General features: G+C 48.5%; 1 protein-coding gene across 4 annotated transcripts in view; it reads left to right on the plus strand.

Annotated features, from left to right (window-relative positions):
- The window catches only part of MAP3K3 (mitogen-activated protein kinase kinase kinase 3), a 121530-nt gene that overhangs the window by 46423 nt on the left and 60458 nt on the right, over positions 1 to 14649 (plus strand). For all 4 annotated transcript variants that reach the window (XR_009552887.1, XM_060202541.1, XM_060202540.1 and 1 more), the window contains exon 6: positions 2636 to 2756. Coding sequence is in view for 3 of the 4 variants with exons in the window: in XM_060202541.1 (XP_060058524.1) it covers positions 2636 to 2756 (121 nt within the window). In the remaining variant the exon portion in view is untranslated. The remainder of the gene's footprint in view (positions 1 to 2635; positions 2757 to 14649) is intronic.

Genomic DNA, 14649 nt, shown 5'->3' on the forward strand with positions numbered 1-14649 from the left:
CCCACTGATCAGCCTCTCCCAGGCCCCTGACAAGCAGTGCTTTGAAGCAAGCCACGACCCATGCCGTTTTCGTGGTAGCAGGCCTATGGGGCCAGACTTGCCTACCTAGAACTACTGTATCAGAATCTGCATTTGGAACCAAGAAGGCTCCAGACAGTTCATGTGCACCTTATATTATGAGACGTACTGCCTTAAACTTTCACCAGCTTCCTTGATCTGTTTTCCAGCCTGTTGCTACGATTTCAGATCACCTTCTGGTTGTGGGAGACCTGAGCTTAGAGAGTTGTAATGCCAAGAACAGGGGAAAAAAATTAAAAGTTAGTTGCACTATTTGTAGAGAAATCTTTTCTCAGGGTGGGGAAATAGCATATGATTCTGTAAGACTCTCATGGCTGAGGCTCTCAGGTTCCAGGTTCAATTCCCAGCACCACCATAAGTCAGAACTGAGCAATGCTCTGGTCTCTTTGTTTCTGTGTCTTTCATTAAAATAAATAAATAAAAATTTAAAAAGAATCATACCAGGGGTCAGGTGGTAGCGCAGTAGGTTAAGCTTACATGGCATGAAACACAAGCATTGGCATAGGGATCCTGGTTCAAGCTCCTGCCCCTCACTTGCAGGGAGGTTGCTTCACAGTTTGTGAAGCAGGTCTGCAGGTGTTTCTCTTTCTCTCCCCCTCTCTGTCTTCCCTTCCTCTCTCCATTTTTCTGTCCTCTCCAACAATAGTGACAGCAACAACAACAATAAAAACAACAACAACGGCAACAAAGGGGGAAAATAATAATAACCTCCAGGAGCAGTGGATTTGTAGTGCAGGCACTGAGCCCAGCAATACCCCGGGGGGGGGGGGGTGAATCATATCTTTTATCTTAGAAGCTTACAAATCAAAATTCTTTTTTTTTTTGTAAATCAAAATTCTTAAGAGAGAGGGCAGGGGGAAAGATCTAACAGATCTTTTCTCTGACAGATCTATGCACTTACTGGCTGTGACCCTACTTTGTAAATTTTTTCTTTTTTTTATTAGTGATCTAATATTAATTTATAAAATTATGAGATAACAGGGGTATAATTCCAACACCAGAGTTCTGTGTCCCCATTCCCTCCATTAGTTCTTCCAAGATCACAGGTATGGGTTGAGTATCATTTTTCTTTTTTACCAAAGCACTGCTCAGCTCTGGTTTATGGTGGGGCAAGGGATTGAACCTGGGATGAGTATCATTTCTAAGGAATTTGGATTGCGTGGTCTTTGGTACCACACAATTTAAATTCTCTTGCCAGGACTCACTGAGTTTCTGCCCTGTATAAAGCCTGTGCCCTGGTGCTCAGCGTCTCTCTTCTCCGCTTGCAGGGCTGTGGCCTTTCCTTGCCCCTCACTGACCTGCTTCCCCAGTATGTGGCTTTGACTGTTTTTTCCTTTCTGATTCTCAGCAGAGCTCTTGCACATCGGAGGCCTCAGCAGGAACATTCACTTCCCCTTGGTTCTGACTTCCTGTTAGAGCAAGATAGTTTGTCAAGACAGCTTTGCATGTGATCAAAGTCTGGTTGGGGAAGCTAGAAGAGGCTGCCTGGCAGCTGAACTCGCCACTGAGAACGGGAAGCCTTTTTCCTGGAGGACAGGATAGAGTTTGTTTAGGTCAGATTTTTTTTTTTTTTTTTTTAACTAGAAGGTAAAAGAGAAGCAAGTAGAAACTTTGACCCAAATTGTTTATGAATCTCCAGCTCTTAGTCAGAGACTCTTAGTGGTCCGCACATATTTATAATCCCGTCTGAAATGAGTTTCTCTGCCTGCGAGCTCCCGTCTCTCAGTGAAGGGCTCTATCACTTTGCTTTCTCTGTAGGACTCACCTGGGGACTCCCTAGCCCAGAGCAGTGTGAGGGTCAGTGTGTGAGGCTGCTGACCCTGGCCCAGGCCCTGTGACCTCTGGCAGGATGGGGTGACGCCCTTTCCCAGACACACTCCTGAAATGCTTTCCATGGAACCTTGGGGATGTGATCAGCAGAAACCTCCTCACCGTAGCCTCCGAGGGGATCATGGTTCAGGAGGAAGCTGCATCTCGAGCTTATTTTATAAATACTTGATTATCAGCCATAATTCTGTAGGGTAGGGAACTGCTGCTCAGTGATCAGGCCTCTTCTTCCTCCTGCTCAGCAGGTGATCTTGCTGCTAAGATAACTTCCTGCTGTTGTTCACAGATCTCTGGAGAAACTTGAGAGTCTGTTTACAGTCTGTTCTGTTTGGCAGATGCTATTCCTTCATGTCTGGGTCATCACCATCTAAACTGGCTCTCAGTGCTCATTCTCCACTGAAGCTGGAAAGCTACAACAAACCCTGGCCCCACCATGCTGGAGGAAACTGCTGCTGTGGTTTCCTTTGCTCTTTCTTTCTTTCTCTCCCCCAATCCCACCTCTGTCTGGAAAAGTCACCCCAGAGCAGTGAAGCCTGGGGGAAATACAGTAAGTAAATAGTTATCTGTCTGTTTAGACCGAGTGAGATTTGGAGGGAAGCTGTGTAGCTCATGTATTAAAACCCAGAAGACAGCTGAGCACATGAGGAGGTTCTGGGGAAGGGGAAGAGACCTTTCTTGGTGCCTTTCTGCCTCTGTAAAGACCACTCAGCCTTTTCCTTTTATCTTGCAGCCCAGTTCCTCTCCCCACTCTGGGGTGGCCCGGCAGGTGAGGATCAAAGCCTCCCACTCAGCAGGAGATGTAAACACCGTCTACCAGCCCCCTGAGCCCAGAAGCAGGCATCTCTCTGTCAGTGAGTATTTCACCCTTTTTTTCCTCTCGTCTAGTTGAACTGCCTGGTTTGCTTTTTTCTTTTTAATTAAGAAATGTGTTAATTAAAACATAGTCAGGAGACATTCATTAACTGCTACTTTGTGCATAATCCTCTTTGCCTTTACTTGGGTAGATGAGGAGGCACTGAGACTGTAGAGAATTCACAATATAATCATATGCCACCACAATCAAATTCCTTTAAACATTCCTGAATAAGTGATCTCTTCAAACATCTGCCTGAAGATCTTCTGTGGTTGTCTGCTCTTATTTTCAACCATTTTTACCCCAAAGGATTTGGAAGTTGTGGAGTTAGGAATCAGATCCAAGTTTGAATTTTCTTGTTACTTATTATTACTGCTAATTGCCCAATCATAACGTGCTAGGTCAAAGCCGGGTTGACGCTTGCAGGGGTCTGTGATCAATCGCTATCGAACAGGCCATGGCCGGTGCGCCGCTATGTCCCATCGCTGGGGAGCCAGAGACGACCCGAACTGCCCCTGCGGCTCCAGACAGACTATGACCCACATAGTCAACGACTGCCGCCTCTCCAGATTCAAAGGAGGTCTCGAAACTTTACATCAGGCTCAGCCTGACGCTGTTGACTGGCTACGGAAGAAGGGCAAACGCTAGAAGAAGAACTGCTAATTGCCACCAGGGTTACCACTGGGACTCAGTGCCAGTGCTATGAATCCATACTCTTGGCAGCCATTATTTCCTTTTTTTTTCTTTTCCTTTTCGCTCTCTTTTATTGAGTAGGACAGAGAGAAATTCAGAGGGCAGGGAGAGAGAAAGACAGACACCTGCAGACCTGCTTTACCACACGTGTAGTGGGCGCCGCCGCCCAGCCCTTTGGTTTTGCTTTGTTTTAATGTTTTGAGAGAGAAACTGAACACAGTGTTGCTCTGGCGTAGGCAGTAGTGAGAATCAGACTCGGCGTCAGAATTGCAAGTCCTGTACTTACCCCATTCCCTTGCCATCTTCACAGTCACCACGTTTGAGTTTTCATGTGAGACCTCCGCCTTTACTGTTTTTCAGCAGGGAGGGCTGGGGCTTCATGCATGCATGCGTGTGTGATTCCACTGTTCCCAGTGGAACGTTTTTTGTTTCTTTTTTAATTTAAGGTAGAGACAGGGAAAGAAGCAGGAGAGTAAGAGAGAAGGAAATAGCCATCTGGGAAGTGGTGCACCGGATAAAAGTTTATCCTCTTGAGCATGAGATCCCAAGTTCTGTGCCACATGCGCTAGAGTAATGTTTTGTTTTTTTCTTGCTCATAAATAAATCTTAAAGAGGAAGAAGGAAGAAGACTGAAACAGAGGTCCTTGTACATGGTAAAGTGTGTGCTCTACCAGCTGAGCTCTCTGGCTCAAATCATTGGTTTTTGATTCCTGAGGACTCCTACACTTCAAGAAAGATACTGAGCATTGAAACCCCTAGGAAGTCAAACTAAGTTGTCTGGAAAGTTAGGAGACTATTGGCATAGTGTGTACATTGGTTCACTAGGAAGATGGGCATGTAGCTGCCGTCAGACCTCCCTAGGAAAGGAAGCTTTGTGCTGGATGATCGTGTGCTGTGCTGGACTCCATCTCTCAGTCTAAGGAGAGAACCTCTTTCTCACGATACAGAGTCTGTGTTAAGAGAGAAGGCTGCCTTCTCAAACACTCATGCTTAGTTGACTGCCCGAGCATTGCCGAGACCCTTGTTACTACTGGTGGGTCAGGTTTTCTGCAGACACGCAGAATTGCATTAAACAGAATTACTCTCTAGAGATGTTGAATGGGGCTTGGAAAAGTCAGGGCATCAGTCCTGTTGTTGAGCTTGTCCGTGAGTGGGTGATAAACCGGCTGAGGGAGCAGTAGGAAGGGTGTTACTGAGGCACTAACTGCCTCACTGAGTAATTTCTGGAACCTAAACATGCGCTGGTAGTAAGTGTCGTCATGCTGGAAGTCTGTATGTGAGCTTCGTATTTCTCTAACACCGTGTAGAGGAGAGAGAGCCCGCACTGGGCAAGGCGCCCCACGCAGAGCATCTCTGGCCCTGGAACCCAGGTACCCCAGACCCCAAAAGATTCTGCTGGGTGGGCCTTGGTTCTAGAGCCAAGTGTTGTGGAGTATTGGAGGCTGGGAGGAGGGCAGTAGCATCGTTTGTTGGTGGAGAAATCAGTGAGGAGTGGGCTGGGGAGACATCATGATTCTGCAGAAGACTTTGTTGCCTGAGGCTCAGGGGTCCCAGCTTGAGTTCCCAGAGCTGAGTTGTACTCTGGTCTCTCTGAAATCGTTCCCTCTGTATGTCTCTCTTACTAAAATAAAATAGATTTTTAAAAAAGACTGGCATACACACATTGCCACTATGAGTCATGTGATTTTGAAAATAACCACTTAAAAATTAAAATAAAAAAAAGAAAAAAGAACCACTTAAAAAGTTTTTATTAGTAACTCTGTGGTGGTCTGTCAGTTTACAGAGGCACAGTCCACACTACACCCACAGCAAAGTCCTGCGCACTGCCAGTGAGGTGACACTCAGCAGTGATTAGGCCTCTGCCTGAGTGAAAGCCTGGGGTTTGCCTATGGGGCAGGAGCTACATGCCGGGCCACAGAGGGAGGAGCCGTGTGGAATCTCCTGATCTGAGAACACTGTGAAATAGTCTGTGAAGCAGGTTCTTTTTACCTGGAGAATGAGTGACACGCTCTCCCAGTACACACAGACCCTGCTGCCTTTATTTAACAAGCATTGGGACTCTGTAGAACGTCTCTCTGGGGTGGGAATGTCTGAAGTGGCACAGGAAGGAAGATTGAGTGCAATGCAGAAAGTCAAGGCATAGGAAAGAGCATCTGCTAAGTACAACTGCAGAAGAAGCGGGTGAATTCCAAGACCCTCACTGGGGTGGGTGTGACAGGGGAAGTGGGAGAGCTTGCCAGCAGTTAAGAAAATGAGAGAGAGCTTTGATGGTGGCTTACAGGTTCTAAGCTTTGATGGCGGCTTACAGAGCCGTGAGGTTATAGGGACCCAGCTCCATACCGCACCTGCCATCAGAGTCTGTGCCTCCCAGCCCATGCCGGCATTTTAGAGAGCTGAGGAATGGAGAGATGACTTCCTTCTTCTCTCTTTTTCAAATCCAGAGTCGATTTTTTTTTTCCATATATACCAGAGCACTGCTCAGCTCTAGCTTACGGAGGTGTGGTGGACTGAACCTGGGACTTTAAAGCTTTAGGCATGGGAGTCTCTTTGCATAACCTTTATGCTATATTCCCCTTCTACAACCCCCCCCCCCCCCCCCCAGAGCACTACTTAGCTCTGACTTGTAGTGGTGCTAGAGATTGAACCTGGGAACTCAGAACCTTAGGCATGAAAGGTGTTTGCATAACCATTATGCTGTTTTCCCGGCCCCAGAGATGATTTCTATTGGAATGACCTGAGACAAACATTCTGAAGAGATGTTTGATCTGAATCTTTAGAGTCTGTGAAGGATTTGCAGAGGGAAGGGTAAGGAGAGAGAACTGCTAGATTACTTGCCTGTGGGGTTCTTACTTACCTGGTGGCACATGTATTTGTTAGTAAAATAGATAAAACTGAGGAAACATAACTGGATGCTTTTTTTTGTTTGTTTGTTTTGGTTTTTATCAGAGCACTGCTCAGCTCTGGTTTATGGTGATACTGGGAATTGAATTTGGGACCTCCAGAGCCTCAGAGTAAACATCTGCTGTGTAAATAAGTCACCATGCTATTTTCTCCTGGCCCCTTCTGAGAAGCCGTGACTGTGCTGGGGCTTGTTTGGTAGATGGACCGTGGGGAATGTGAAGATCTCTGGCCCTTAAACTCATCTCCATTATGGTGTTTATCACGTTGTCTGGCTATCTCACTTCTCTTCCTGCCAGACTTCATTCAAGAAGTAGTTTCATTCATTCAAGAAATAGCAGCGTATCTACCTTGTGCCAGAGACGTTGGTTGGCCAAAAAGACAGGCTTCTGACCCTGCCCCGTGGAGACCCATGGGAGACCACCACATCCCTGCCACAGTGTACTTGACGGACGGTGCTGTGAGCATCCATGGCATGGGGGTTCACAGCCTGAGGCTGTCCCTCAGCTCATGAGCTTGATACAAAGAGAAGAATCCCAAGCCTGAGAAGCTAGGTGCAGAGGTGTGACGGCATCGAGAGCATGAGAAGCAGAAGCAAACCGTTCAGGCCAGAGAGCTGAGCACTAGAGGAAAGAGGGCAGACGGGGCATGGGCCTTGATGAGGACTTGATCTGCGCGTTGAAGACAGTGTGTGTGTGCTTCCCACTCTTCCCCAGATAAAGCATGAGAGATAGGTAGTGAGAAAGAGACACTGAGCGGAGAGACACTACAGTACTGCTGGGCGGTGATGCACCTGTTCCCATCACAAGGACCCAGGTTCCAGCCCCCACCTGCAGGGGGAGAGCTTCATGAGTGGTGAAGCAGTGCTGCAGGTGTCTGTCTGTCTGTCTGTCTGTCTCTCTCTCCCTCTCTATACCCCTTCACTCCTGACTTCTCTGTTCTATCAACTAAAACAGAGAAACTTACATAAATAAGTTCAACCAGCCTGCTCACTGCGTGTTTGGGGCTCTCTCGGGCCCTGTGGGCCTATGGTCCCTGTGTGGCTGGGTGGGAAAGCTCTCTGGGTGCACTGTCTCTAGGCCTCTTTTCAGTACCTGTAATGAAGAGGTTTGGAAAGCTAACTAGGGGAGCAAGAATGGGCCCATGGGACCAATAGTAGGTTAAAGCCACCGTCTAGGCCAAAGGAGCGGCTGTAGCTGTCAAAGGCAGCTGGAAGAGACTGCACGGTGCCAGCCGGGCCGGCAAAGGCCGTGCAAAGTCCAGATTATACACTCGCGATTACCATTTCCAGGCACTTGGTATGATGTACAGGGCAAAGTTTTCTGGAAATAGTCGGGAAAGGAAAGTTAAGATTACAGCATGAAGAGCTAGAGGAATCAGAGGCCGGACGGTAGCGCAGCGGGTTAGGCTCACATAGTACGAAGCGCAAGAACCTGCGCAAGAATCCCGGTTCGAGTCCCCGGCTCCCCACCTGCAGGGAGGTTGCTTCACAGGCGGTGAGGCAGGTCTGCAGGTGTCTGTCTTTCTCTTCCCCTCCCCTCTCAACTTCTCTCTGTTCTATTAAAAAAAAAAAAAAAAAAAACCACAGGAGCAGTGGATTCGTAGTGCAGGTACCGAGCCCCAGCGATAACTCTGGAGGCAAAGAGAGAAAGAGAGAGCTAGAAGAATCCCAGCAGTCAGAGATGGTTTGTGAACCACAGTGATGCAGCCTCTACCAGGTCCTTTGCCTTCTTCCCCGGCAGAATTAGTGACGCTGTGAGTGTGGGGCAGGGAGCCTGAGCATGCAGGGCACGCAGCAGCCGCCTTCTGTCCTCAGGTGGAGAGCACAAGGCAGTAGCTATTTGAAGCTCTTTCTTACTTTGAATTGGAAATCGACTTTCTCCATGCCGTCCAGTGACTACAGAAATGTCCCCACCACCACCGCAAGAGTCATCAACAGGGAGCCGGGCGGGCGGGGGCGCAGCGGGTTAAGCCACGTGGCGCAAAGCGCAAGGACCGGCATGACGATCCCGGTTCGAGCCCCCGGCTCCCCACCTGCAGGGGAGTCGCTTCACAGGCGGTGAAGCAGGTCTGCAGGTGTCTGTCTTTCTCTCCCCCTCTCTGTCTTCCCCTCCTCTCTCCATTTCTCTCTGTCCTATCCCACAACAACAATGACATCAGTAACAACAACAATAAAACAGCAAGGGCAACAAAAAGGAAATAAATAAATATTTTTTAAAAAAGAGTTATCAATGGGGCTCGCTGCCAGCACTAAAAATCCACTGCTCCCTAGGGCCATTTTTGCTTTTTCTTCTTTGATAGGACCGAGAGAAATTGAGAGGGAGAGAGATACACCTGCAGACCTGCTTCGCTGCTCCTCTGCAGGAGGGGAGCGGGCTGGAGCGCAAGTCGTTGAGCGCACGGTGACGCGTGTGCTTGGTCAGGCGCACTACCACTGGGTCCCAGTAGCGCTCCTGAGCCTCACCAGCAACATCTTATCTTTCACAGGCTCTTTGAAATGTTTCGAGTCATCCTTTGCTTTCTTCGCCACCATATGCGATAAATTGAATTCCTGCTCTTTCCAAGCCGGTTAGTCTCTAGAGCTAGTCCGTGCTAAATAAACAACACACCGCTAAGTACTGCCAACTCACGGGGGAGACACCATGTGGGGAGAGCTCCAGGCAAAGCCCATGCCTTTCCCTCCATGAGGACACCTTTATGTATTTCTTCAACTTTAGAAGGCCTCCCCACTTTGAAGCCGAGCTCACAACCACTAGACACCCACTTCAGGACTTGGAGCCCTGCCGTACTCTGACTCTCACTGGGTCTATATAGTGCATATGCCCTGACCTGCTTTTACTCCGCCTTTCTCCTTGTCTTCCTGTTGGAACCCACAGTGAGTGAGCTGACGCAGCCCTCGGGTGGGTAGACAGTGAGTGGAGACCACCAGTCCCTTCAGGGAGCTTGACCGTGAAAGAAAACGAGGCAGGCTCATGGCTTCAGGGAGTGGGAGAAATGAGGCCCGGATGCTTTTAGGCTAGAGATGTGAGCATGTTTATCAAGGGAGCTGAAAAGGAGGTTGAAGGTGGTGAAGAAGGGGCCCAGGGAGCTCACTCCTGTGGGGCATGAATCAGGGAGTCCAGGCGGATGGCGTATAAACCTGGGTGAAAAGGTGAGGGAGGAGGAAAGAAACCAGGATAAATGGGAGTCGGGCGGCGGCGCAGCGGGTTAAGCGCAGGTGGTGCCAAGCGCAGGGACCGGCGTGAGGATCCCGGCTAGAGCCCCCGGCTCCCCACCTGCAGGGCAGTAGCTTCACAGGCGGTGAGGCAGGTCTGCAGGTGTCTGTCTTTCTCTCCCCCTCTCTGTCTTCCCCTCCTCTCTCCATTTCTCTCTGTCCTGTCCAACAACAATGACATTAATAACAACAACAATAAACAACAGGGGCAACAAAAAGGAGTAAATAAATATTAACAAAAAATTTTTTTTAAGTTTAAAAAAAAAACAAATCAGGATAAATGACTTGCAGTATCATCCAGGTAGTAACAGTTAGAAAGCTATGCCTGGTATAGGCCTCCAGTCCTGCTACATATGGGGGAGACAGCACAATGGTCATGCAAAGAGACTCTCATGCCTGTGGCTCTGAAATCCCAGGTTCAATCCCCCACACCACCATGAAACAGAGCTAATCAGTGCTCTGATGGAAAAGAAGAGAGAGAGAGGAAGTTGCAGACCTGTACTGCAGAAGTAAAAGTGGTGCCCAGAAGCACCGAATAGAAGGCCAGCTTCCTTTATTTCCACAGATGTCTTCTTGCTGTACATTCTCTTTTTTTTATATTTATTTTATTTATTTATTCCCTTTTGTTGCCCTTGTTGTTTTATTGTTGTAGTTATTATTGTTGTTGTCGTTGTTGGATAGGACAGAGAGAAATGGAGAGAGGAGGGGAAGACAGAGAGGGGGAGAGAAAGACAGACACCTGCAGACCTGCTTCACCGCCTGTGAAGCGACTTCCCTGCAGGTGGGGAGCCGGGGTTCGAACCAGGATCCTTATGCCGGTCCTTGTGCTTTGCACCACCTGCGCTTAACCCGCTGCGCCACCGCCCGACTCCCACTGTACATTTTCTTTTTTTTTTTTTATTTAAATTTATTTCTTTATTGGTGAATTAATGTTTTACATTCAACAGTAAATACAGTAGTTTGTACATGCATAACACTCCCCAGTTTCCCATTTAACAATACAACCCCCACTATGTCATTTATCATCCTTCATGGACCTGTATTCACTTTGGGCTGTACATTTTCTGTGACTCCCAATGAAATTGGGGATTGCAGTTGCAGCTTTTAACTAAGATGGAAAGTGCAAAAGTTGAAACATAGAGATGTCCTTAGGGCTTGATGGGGTGAAAATGTTCTGCATAGCCAGGTCCATTGTAAGCATATTGGGGGGTGGCACCTGGCTAAGTGCACATCACAGTGCGCAGGGACCCGGGTTGGAGCCCCCGGTCCCCACCTGCAGGGAGAAAGCTTAATGAGTGGTGAAGCAGGGCTGCAGCTGTCTCTGTTTCTATCACCTCCTTCCCTCTCGATTTCTGGCTGTCTCTATCGAATAAATAAGTAAAGATAAAACTTTTTTTCCAAAAAGCATTAAAAAAAAGATTTTTCCATTGGCATTGGGTGTGGCAAGCCTAGTAGAGCTCAAGGACCTGGGTTCAAGCCCCCAGCCCTCCTATAGTAGGGGCAGCTTCCCAGGCGGTGAAGCAGGGCTGTAGGCATTCCTCTTTCTCTCTCCTGAGAGCTCTATCTTCAACTTCCTTTTCAGTTTCTGTCCAAAATAAATAAATCTGTTTTTCCATTGAGAGAAAAAAGATTTGATTCTGCCTTCTTTTCCACCTCCCCCTGCCTCCAACAAGTGAAAAAAGAATTCAGAGAAAACAGTTGATAAGTCCCCTAAGAAGCGATCTCTTTGGACTTGCGGTGACCTGCACATTAACACTGACCCAGAGCCCTAGAACTGCCTGTGGAGGCAGCTTCCTGACTGGGGTCTCCTACGAGGAGGGCTAGGATCTGACAGCCTGTCTTTCAACTTTGAATCAGAGTATAGAGCAAGAGTCCGCCGTATCTTAGGGTGAGAGTTTTATCTTCATTGTCATTCTGGACTAAGGAGGCTGACAAAGAAGTAGTCACAGGGCCTGAACGGACCGTGAGCAGCCGGCAGCTTCTGCCCTGACTCTCCTTGTGTGTCCATTGCCCTCATGGGGTGCTGTGGGCCACTTCGAACACAGGGCCACTCCTTTGGTCTTTGGCTCCAGCTGGTGTGGAGAAAGGCCCTCTAGCTTAAGTGATGGGACTAGAAGACCAGGCTGGACTGCCAGGGCAGGGTGACCAAGAGGCCCGCTGTGCCTGCCTTCTGGAAGCTAGAATGTGTCCGGCATAAATAGCACGATGGCTTGTGGCTGGCTTGCTGCTGTCCCTGCTGGGAAGAATGTGAGTACGGTGAGCCTTAGTGCTCAGTGTCCTGCCCTGTTCAGCTCCCTGTCTCACTTGTTCTTGATTGTTGCTGTCTATCTCATTGACCCCAAATTTCTGAAATGGAGATAAAAACAAAACTGAAAATGCTTTGGAGCAGTCCTGCCAGCGCCTGGTTTTCCATTCGCTTCCTCTGATAGCCATTGGTTTGGGGAGACTTCCCTTTCCTGCCCCAGGCTGTGAGCCTGTGCACAATAGCCCCTGGCCTGCTGCCCATCAGATAACAAGGCCGGCTCTCTGCAGGCAGTGTGTACTGGAAAAAGTGAAAGTCTCTGGCTTGAAATAAAAGCTCAAAGCCCTTGCTGTTTTTCCCCAAGCCCTCTTGGATCTGTGGTGTTATCCTCACGTGCTGGTTCCATCCCATGTGCAAAACCAGGGAAGAGGCCAGTGGCAGCTGATGGAGATAGGGTGTTGGGGAGGTCAGAGAGATGTTTTCCCAGAGAGACTCACCTAGACACTTCTAGCATATTTGAGCTCAGTCCGTTCTGTTTAGGGAGAGGTTGCACCGGGTGTCTGGGGCTTCAGCTACGTATAAGTAAGAACTTGCCTTTCTCACACATCTGCTTACAAGAAGCAGATTTTTTTTTTTCATTTGTCCTAGGTCAAATGGGTAATGCCTTTCCACTCCAGAGTTTATCCACTGGTCAGGGTTCATCTGCACAAAACATAACCCATTCTGTTTGGCCCCAGAAGAGCTTTGATGCACATTCTGATTCATGGAATCACTGGGAGAGTGAGTGAGACAGACTTGAAATGAAGACAAGCCAGAGGCCTCCTCCACCTTCTGTAGTCAGCAAGACCTCAGAGCAGAAGCACAGTGACAATCTCTGGTCTCACCACCTCCTGGGGACGTCCTCACTGGTGTTGGGACATCACAAAAATTAGAAAATTATGGGGTCTCTGCTACTGCTGTTGCAGAAAAACTGGCTTCTGAGGGGGTGTGTGTGACAGCATAATGCATGTCCAAAGAAACTTCATGCCTGAGGCTCTAAGGTCCCAGGTTCAATCCTCAGCTCCACCATAAGCCTACACTGAGCACTATTCTGGCTCTTTCTCTCTGTAGCTTTCTGTAAACTTCTCATTAAAGTAAATAAAGGGGCTGAGTGGCAGTACACCCAGATGAGTGCACGTATTACCATGTGCAAGGACCCAGGTTCAAGCCCCAAAGTCTCCACCTACTGGGGGAAAAGCTTCACAAATAGTGGAGCAGTGCTGCAGAGGCTTCTCTCTCTCTCTTTCTCTGTCTGCTCCTCCCCTCTCAATTTAGTCCTATCCAATAAATAAATAAAGTTAAAATAAAGATGACTGTGGCTCAGGTGAAGCAGGGCTGCAGGTGTCTTTCTGTCTCTCCCTATCTTCCTCTTCTCTCTCAATTTTTTCTTTTTCTTTTTTTTTTTTTTTTACCAGAGCACTGCTCACCTCTGGCTTATGGTGATGTAGGACATCGAACCTGGGACCTGGGGACCTCAGGCATGAGAGTCTGTTTGCATAACCATTATGCTATCTACCCCCCCACCCTCTCTCAATTTCTATCCAATAAATAAATGAGCGAGATAAAGTTAAAAAGAAGAAGCAGTGTGACTCTTAGTTGAAGGGTGGGATGGGTCTGGAATCTTTCTACCTGTGACAGGTGCAGCTCTGGTGCACTCTTTTTTTTTTTTTTTTTTTTTAAGGATTTATTTATTCATGAGAAAGAAAGGTGGAGAGAGAGAAAGAACCAGAAACCACTCCGGTACATGTGCTGCTGGGGACTGAGCTCTGGTTGAGAACCCAGTGCTGTATCCTCTGCACCCCTCCCGGACCGCTGTTGTGCATGGCTGTGCTCCTCTCAGGAGACTCCTCCTGGACGTGTCTTCGTGATCTGCAGAAGCTGGAAGCAGACGTTCTCTCCACTTTTGTAGGCGGGGACTGAGTTAAGTGGCGAGATCCAGTATGGACTCCATTCTCCCGACCCCACCTTGGGCTTCTCTCACTGTCTCTCACTTGTCCCTTTAGTTTGACTCTGCTGTTCACAAAGGCTGCTAACATGTAGAACATGTGGGCTGCCTACAAAGCAGACACTACGTTAACTGAGTCTAGTTAGTAGCCGGTGCTTCGAGACGAGCTAGAGCTTGATAATATGCGGCCTGGGAAGTGGCCAAGAGGTTAAAGTGTTGGCCTCTTAGGCACGACGTCCATGAGTTTGATCCCGGCGTCACCATCCTAGGGCTGGCAGAATAGCTTGCTTGAATTGCGTGCGTGCGTGCTTTGCCAAATGCGCAGTCCGGGTTCAAGCACAGATGCTGCTGCACTGAAGGCTCTGGGGTCTTTATGTCCTGTCAATCTTTCTGTCTGAAAAAGTCAAGCCAGGGCAGGGAAGCCCCAGTGGCGACCACAGAGATAAAGAAGCCTTGAGGGACGCTGTGCAGTGCAGAGCTCGGGCCTTAAAAGAGGGACAGCCTGAGTTCCCCCGGCACACAGCCACACGTGCCACACCGATGCTCCTGCCCTGCTCGCACTCATGCGCTCCTGACAGCAGCAGAGAGATACATATTTAAAAGATTTTTTTATATTTATTTTCCCTTTTGTTGCCCTTGTTGTTTTCTATTGTTGTTGTAGTTGTTGTTGGATAGGACAGAGAGAAATGGAGAGAGGAGGGGAAGACAGAGAGGGGGAGAGAAAGACAGACACCTGCAGACCTGCTTCACCGCCCGTGAAGCGACTCCCCTGCAGGTGGGGAGCCGGGGGCTGGAACCGGGATCCTTACGCCAGTCCTTGCGCTTAGTGCCACATGCGCTTAACCCGCTGTGCCACCGCC

The sequence above is a fragment of the Erinaceus europaeus genome, chromosome 12 (assembly GCF_950295315.1).
Source record: "Erinaceus europaeus chromosome 12, mEriEur2.1, whole genome shotgun sequence".
Taxonomy (NCBI): domain Eukaryota; kingdom Metazoa; phylum Chordata; class Mammalia; order Eulipotyphla; family Erinaceidae; genus Erinaceus; species Erinaceus europaeus.